This window comes from Haliaeetus albicilla, chromosome 3 (genome assembly GCF_947461875.1).
Source record: "Haliaeetus albicilla chromosome 3, bHalAlb1.1, whole genome shotgun sequence".
Lineage (NCBI taxonomy): Eukaryota > Metazoa > Chordata > Aves > Accipitriformes > Accipitridae > Haliaeetus > Haliaeetus albicilla.
This window is the reverse complement of record NC_091485.1, coordinates 39,625,569-39,633,436: the sequence shown is the minus strand read 5'-3', so window position 1 is coordinate 39,633,436 and position 7,868 is coordinate 39,625,569. Positions and strand designations below refer to the sequence as shown.

The 7,868-nt window shown below is 48.9% G+C and overlaps 1 protein-coding gene across 1 annotated transcript; it reads left to right on the top strand.

Moving 5' to 3' along the window:
* Positions 1-309: 309 nt before the first annotated feature.
* Positions 310-7,642, top strand: TCF24 (transcription factor 24). Its single transcript, XM_069779469.1, has 5 exons — positions 310-1,166; positions 2,242-2,327; positions 3,331-3,391; positions 4,331-4,742; positions 7,310-7,642. The coding sequence occupies exons 1-5, from the start codon at positions 958-960 to the stop codon at positions 7,421-7,423; spliced, it is 882 nt and encodes a 293-aa protein (XP_069635570.1). The 5' UTR covers positions 310-957; the 3' UTR covers positions 7,424-7,642.
* Positions 7,643-7,868: the final 226 nt, after the last annotated feature.

Sequence of the window (7,868 nt, the reverse complement as noted above, 5' to 3'; positions counted from 1 at the left end):
CGAGCAGCGGCGGGGGCCGAGCAGCGGCGGGGGCCGAGCAGCGGCGGGGGCCGAGCAGCGGCGGGGGCCGAGCAGCGGCGGGGGCCGAGCAGCGGCGGGGGCCGAGCAGCGGCGGGGGCCGAGCAGCGGCGGGGGCCGAGCAGCGGCGGGGGCCGAGCAGCGGCGGGGGCCGAGCAGCGGCGGGGGCCGAGCAGCGGCGGGGGCCGAGCAGCGGCTCCCCCGGCGGTGGCGGAGGGCAGGTGCCCGGCTCCCCCTGCGCGGCCGCCCCCCGCCGGGTCCACACCAGGCTCGTACCCCCCCCCCCCCCCCCGCCCCGAAATCCTCCCTGCCCGCGACTTCCAATTATCGCTGAAGATTAAGTCCTTGATTTTCTTGGCTGCAAAACCGGTAACGAATCGCTCAGACTTTGTTTTTCTGCTGCGCCCGAGGCTTGATTTATTGTGTCTCCGTTATCGCACAATCAGGCTTCGTCCAAAATGTTTTTCTGAGCTAATTCTATACCCCCGGTATTTATTTTGACTGCCCCTTCTCATTAACGTTACTACTTTTTAACCGCTCCCCCTTCACTTTCAGATCACCGCCCGCCCCGTCGCGCCCCATCCCGTTCGGGTTCGGACCCCCGCGTGTCCGTCGGTCCCCCGCGGGGGGTGCCCGGGCAGCCACCTCCCCCGCCACTCCGACCCCCGCGCCCCGGGGAACCTCCGCGAGCCCGAGAAGCGGCGATGGAGCGGAGAGAACGTACTCGCTCGTAAGAAACCATCGCCCGAGCTCCCAGCCCAGCGATTGAATTACTCTCCTCCAGCAAAGCCGTTACTTTATCCCAAGAAAAACAGCCCGTGCCGGGCGAGCGGCAGCGCCGGCTCCCTCCGCCCCGGCCCGGCCGCCCGGACCTGGGGCCGCCCCCGGGGCCGGGCGGGGAGAGCCCCAGGCGATTCCCCCCCGACAGCTCCGTGATTAATGACCCAGCCGCCCGCCCGGGAAGGGGCGGTCGCTGCCGCCCGGGCTGGCGGGGGGGGGGGGGGGGGGGGCCCGGCGGCCAGGTACGACCCGGCCCCGCCGCACCCACCGGCCGCGCCGTCTTATAAGCGGCGCCGCGGGGACGGACGCGGCGCGGCGGGACGGGACGGAGGGGGCTGCGCCGGGCAGACCCGCTCCGGTCGGGAACGGTAAGTTCATTCCGCGGGCCGGGGACCGCCGGGTGCCTCCCGGTCGCGGCGTCGGGTCCCCCCGAGGCCGCGGGGAGCCGGGTTCGTCCCCCCCGGGCCGGCGGTGCGGGTTAGCGCCCGGGCTGCCTTCGCCCGCCGACAGGCAAGTTCCTATTGCGCGGCTCCAGTGAAAGTGTGTTCGTTAACTCTTACCGGAGTTAGGCAGAGGGCAGGGTCTTTTAAAAAAACGATGCAGAATCATATAGACTCGCTGGGTTTGGGTTTTTTTCCCCCAAGGACCAAGTGAAAAGGCTGCGAACAAGTTTTAGCTAAGGTTTCCACCTGTGTCTTTTCAGTTTGCGTACTCGGCTCTGGCGTTCCCGATCTTCTCCTTGTCCGTGTGGGCAGGTTGCCTTCATCGCCGTTTCACTCACACGCAATATAGCACTGAAATAAGCGGTGTGCTGTTTCCTCTGATAAACCAATTAGATTTAAACTAAAACCGATCGTGTCTTTGTAATGTCATGTAAAAACACGAGTGCATCTGCCTGCATTAGAAATACTGCAATAGAAATGCCTTAGAAAGAATAGAAATACCTTGACTTACTTTCACACCCCCATTTCCAGGTCTCTCTGCACGCCGAGCAGCAAGTGACTTTTTGCAAAAATTATTGCAATTATCTTCAAAACCAAACCTCTTTCCTGTAAAATTTTGAGGGAGATTACACGGAAACTGCCTGTTGCCCAGAGGCTCTTTATTCACTTTAGTTTTCAGCAGCGGTTTTTGGACCACAAGCTTTGGGAGACTCCGTGGTTTACCGAGGGCGCAGCACCCAGCGCGGGCATCCTGACCGCACCAGTGTGAAGAGCGACGCTGCCCAGCCCCGGTGCGTAACAAACGCGGTCTTGGCGCCCGCACCACCGCGTTTTGGCTGCAGGTGTGTACGTACCTACCGCAGATCCTGTGTTTCTGCGTAGCCGATTTTCCCAGGCCAGTTGCTGAATGTATTTGATGGGAAATCTGACAGTGAAGAAATTAACTCAGAGTGAAATCTCTCATTTCCACAGCTGAAATTTTGCTGGTTTTTTTCCGCAGGCCCAGGATTTCATCCGATGTAGGCGTGAAGCTCCTAAAACAGAAAATCCTACTTCAAGGCGCGCCTGAGGAAATGAGGTTTTTAGGTACGTGCGTTTCTACATACTGTATGTCACACAAGGTCATTCTAGTGCTAAATCTGGTTATATACCAACACAGCAAAATCAGAACTGGGTGTAAACCAGCCCTAGTCTTGTGTTTCAGTAGATGAGCAGGTATTTATACTAGCCCAGTCTGTCTGTATCCTTGGGTAGTTCAGACTTTTCCAGTAATCAGGGAAGCCTTCCTCGTTTCAGTGGGCTTTTGATGGGATGGCATATGAGAAATCCTGCTGATAAAACGATTGACTCTTCTGCTGGTTTTCATGATTGTCTTGACTCTGCAGTAGCAGTAGTGATTACCTTTTTTGCCACTAAAATGCATCCAGATCTGACTGTGCTTTAACACAACAAGAAAATACCAAGAAAAAAACCACACATGGGACCTTTTTTATTTTAAGTTAAAGGAAATAGCCAATTTAAGGACCATTTTTCAGCCCTCACTCAAGACAACCTCATGTAGACTTCATGTGAGTTTTATTTTATATTGATCATAAATATCACAATAAAAAAGAATAATGAGATTTTTTTTCCTTTGGTTTACAGTTACAATGCGCACAGAGTATTTCACGAATAATTTCAGTCTAAACTGTACTACTATTTAAGAGAACATTACCTTATAAAAACCGTGTGAGCCAGATTAACAGCAAATTAATCACAATAAAATACCCAAAGTAATAATGTCTTCTAAATACCATCAAATTAGAGCATTGCAAAAAAGGATTATTTAGAAACCTTTCCTCTTCTCTGCTAGAAGTCTTTGACTTGGTTCATCGTATCGGCTTCTTTGCCATTATCAGCCGCAATTACAGAGGGACGTCAGTGGGACTTCAACGTGTGGTTGAAATGCTTTGCAAAATCAAGGCCTAACTTCTGTAAATTTAGACTTTCAGTCATTTATGTGCATCAATTTTATTTAAGTTTTTAAAATTACATCATATTTGAATGAATTTAAAAGTTTTAATAACTTGTTCTTGCCCTTGTTGTCTAGCCAGGCCGTCACAGAAACAGCCGCTCCCAACACGTGAAAGCCAGGATCTGAGACACCTAGAAGGGCTCCTTGACTGAGGACAACAGGATCAGGTATTATTCTAGCTAAGAAGTGCTGCAGTTTGGGGAATATTGACTGATTTGCATTTTACTGTGGAACTGAATGAATTGAAGGACTGTGAGTTTTATTACAGGCAGAGCTGACTGACCGTCTTTTCTGAAAGCTGGGAAAAGACCTTGGGGTCATTATTTTCTGCTTTGCTCAAAAGTTTTTTGCCATTGTTTTCAAAAGGTTCTCTTGCCCCCCAATGGCCAAAATACAGCTTACAATATTCTTTTACAGTTTAATGTAGAAGATAAAGGATAAGCACAGAAATTTTTGAGTGATGTTAGGGGTGGGCACACAGGAGAAGATGGTTCCTGATCCTTTAAAATCGTGGACCAAGTTTTGCCCTCAAAAACTCAGCTCCATGCTCTATGGCTCCACTTACCACTGCATCTGAAAATGGTATTTTTCTTTCTGTAATCCATTGAGCACTGATTACCTGCAAGACTGTTGATAAAACGATTGCAGCTAAATAGAAAATATACATATAGTCCCACATCCCAAATTATGCAAATAATATGTTTTAAAAATCGCTTTTAGCCTAATTTTTAGTTAGTTGTAAATGGAAACCACTGTGGCAGAGCTGCTCAGCGTGGCCTGTTTGGTTTTCTCAGAACTGATCTCTGGGCTAGGAGTGACTCAAAAAATTTGCTCTGTGCAATACTGTCCAAATAAAAAATTTCAATACCAGTCTTTGTGGAGAGTTTAACTTGCGTTTCGGTACCTGTGTGTGATACCAAATTTATAAGCAGCGAGCGGAAAGGCGGCTCACGCAGCTGCATGCTGGCTTTTCCTGGCATGGGCAGCGCTCGCATTTCTGAGAATCCTTGTTTTTAGAAAGCGTTCGCTTCGGCACAGCGCGGCGGCTGGCTTTAGAGATGCTCTTCTTGGTTGCAGGGCCCTCCCCACCGGGGAAGTCACCAATGGACTGTGGACACTTAGCTGAGGGCAGCGAGGAGATCTCCAGCCCGGGCGCGGAGCCCGATCCCCTGCTGCCTTCTGCAGCTGGCAGCAATTCCTGCCCGCCCTCGGCGGTGGGACAGCGGGCCGGGGCACCTCCTGGCAGACCCGCCGCCGCTAACGCCGCTCGAGAGCGCAGTCGGGTTCAAACCCTGCGCCATGCCTTCCTCGAGCTGCAGAAGACGCTCCCCTCTGTGCCGCCCGACACCAAGCTCTCCAAGCTGGACGTGCTCCTCCTGGCCACCACCTATATCGCACACCTCACTCGCAGCCTTCAGGATGAGGAAGAGTCACCGGGAGAGGCCTTGGGTACCCTCCGAGGGGATGGATACCTCCACCCTGTCAAGGTAGGAGACCTGGGGAGCAGCTACCGCCTTCTCTCAGTGAAGAAGTAAATTGGCATCAAAGATGCTTAGATGAAACTAAAGATTTCAAGCTTATTTACCTTGCTAGAGTTAATACATGAAAAGTCTGCCTAGGCTAACCACGCATCTACGTGCATGAGGGAAATGCCCTGGAGCTCACTGGCTTTGTCCCTCCAGCTTCAGGGACTTTGCACAAAAGCATCAAATATAGCGTAGGTCCAAACCTAGCGGCCCTTGGTCCCTTGGATGCGCAGGCAGAGGGCAGCAGCAGAGGAGTACCGGCACCTCCTGGGTCCCCGCCTGGAAACCTCGGTGATCCCCCACCAAGCCCATGGGAACCGGCTGTCGGGGATGTCTGTGGTGGAGGGGATGCGCTGTCCCGCAGCGGCGACCCCAGCCGCAGCAGGGCCGGCTTCGGCTCTCCCGCCAAGGCAGCCGAGGTATGAAAGGTGATGTTATTTACCGGCCACGTGTTAATTCCTCCTATGAAAGTGCTTTTCTGATGCATTTATTTCGTCTGGTTGGTACACGCTCTTCCCTTTGTCCAAAAAAAAATAAAAATCGCAGCAATGCAGAGGGGACTTGAAAGGGGAACTGCTCTTGGAGAGGACCTGGGGCTGGAAACTGGTTTCAAATGCATTGCTCAGTGACTGACGGGACTCAAATACCATGGGGTGTTTTCTTTGGCTCTGGTCTCAGGGAGTGAGTTAGTTAAGAGCACTGGGGTGTTTTTCTTTTTTTTTTTTCTTTTTTTTTTTTAAGAGTCTGATGAATTCAGAATGATTTAATTAAGATTAATTTGTGAGGTAATCTCTAATTCCTATAAAGTGACAAATTCACAGAGTTTCTTGTTCACAGTGTTGGTCGCCGTAAAAAGCATGATGTGAACATAGGCTTCTGAGGCCATTTAAATGATTAGCAGGCTCATTAAGAAAGCAAAACCTTTACATCAATTAGAAGATGGCTATAATTTAAGAAAAAAATATTGTGATGTATTTCAAAATAAGTTCTAAGTAGCTTCTGTTAGTTCCCTTGGTCAGAGCGAAAGGAGGCAGGTCTCTTATGGTACTTTTTATCAGCTGCCAACTATTACTGGCAGAAAAACACTTTTAAATAGCTATTACAGCAGTTAAATGATCCAGATGCACACTTCCCAGGCTACTGGAATACAGCAATACTGGATTCATCTGGCAATTATTTTTTATAATCTTATTTATGTGCCATTTACCTGTATTTAGGTTTGTAAAGATTCTATGAGTCTAACCAGTCTTTCTAATATACCTGGTAGTAAATTTTTTAGTTGGCACTAGAACAAAAGTGCCACATAAAAATTGTAGTACATGCTTCAGAAAAAATGCCCAAAGTGCAGGATATGAGACAACCAGTGCAGATAAGGACTTTAACTACACTCATATATCAAGCACAGTAAATACAAATAGCAAGGAAAGTAAAATATCCAAGTACAGTTGTGTGTACACCGAACAAAAAATATGGTTAGTGACTTCAAACTCAGGTGTCTTATTGGTGACAAATTTATAACGTCACTCTTGAAATAAAAATACTGAATGAGATCGTACAGTCTTTCCAAGTGAAAATATACTGCTGCTTTGTGTCTTTAAATAGAAGAGCTGAGATTTAACTGCAGTATTAAGCCCCTCTAGTTTTTAGAGCTCTTGCGTTACTCACAGGAAAGGTCCCAGCCTGTTCCCAAAAGTGTCTTAAAAAAATTGTATTCTTTTGGAACAACACACTGTCTGTGTTTAAGGTATTTTTTCATCCGATGTGTATGAGAAGCTGTCTTCTCAAACATTCATCTCTCTATAATAATGAACTCAGCACATCAAACTCTTCCTCCTAAGAGAAGGGCACCCAGCTGCAGTCACCCTTACTGCAGGGCCATTTGCATCAAAGTAACTTGCTCGGGTTAAGAAACTTGAGCTATAAGAATACTTAACGCCAATGTAACTGATGATTCCAATAATCAGTGAATGGAAAGATGAATTGTCTCATCTGAAATCATCAGAGCTGACAAAGAACAAGCAGCGGTCAGTGCGGAAGACTGCCAAGGAGCGATTACGTTAAATTTCCTTTAACACACAGTTTTTAGCAGCCCCTGTGCTGCAGTCAGTGTTGGGGGGGCCGGCCAGCACACACAGGGCTGCAGTCTCTGCAGGTGTTGGTGTATCCCCATAGCATCCCTGGCACCGTAAAGAGGAATGCTTTGGTTTATTCTGCCAACAGAGCATCTGCTATACGGATTGTGGTACAATGACAGATTAGCACAGCCTACTCCTGTCTGTTGGGTCATGGCAGGGTTTGGGAGCTGTGCCTCACGATTAATTACCAAAGAAAATATCCAGGCTGAGGTTCTCTTACCCAGCTTCTAACGACATTGTCCAACACATGGCAGAATGGGAACTTTCTGGTGATAGCAAGAGTTTCCTATTTTCTCATATTGTGATTCCATCATTTAAAGCTTTGCTGAGAACTGCATTCAGACTGCAAAGAGCCCGGGTATCTCAGCACTGTGCTTGTCTCTTCTCTTCCAGAAGTGGCCGATGCGTTCCAGGTTATACATTGGAGCTACAGGACAGTTTTTGACTCACTCGGCACAAGGAGAAAGCGCAAACCAAGGAGAAACATCAACAACTTCACAAATCTGATTTCCCTTCTCGCTTTTAAAAAAATTATTTATTACACCTTATATATATATACTTAAGTTAAAAAAAATAGCATCTACAGACAAACTTTAATTCCTGAAATATTGTTTGTAGAGGAGAAGGAATTGATTCTCAAATGTAATTAATACCTCATTAAGTTAATGTGACGCGTGATTGGTTTCTATCATAGAGGACACTGCTGGGATCTGAACTGGGGGATTAGGAGAAGGTGACTGCGGTCAGCACTGACATGGGAGGCGGCCGCCAAGGCAGAGCTGCTGGCAGAACAGGTAACCTCATCCCCTCCGGGACAAGCGGTGAATAGGTACGCTGTGGAAAAGGGGGGAGAAGGAGCAGTGCAGAACTGGCTAAGTACAGCGCAGGCCAGGCTGGGGTGAAAAGCAGAGGGCAGGTCTAAAAATAGCAATGGACATCCCGTGTGCGCTCT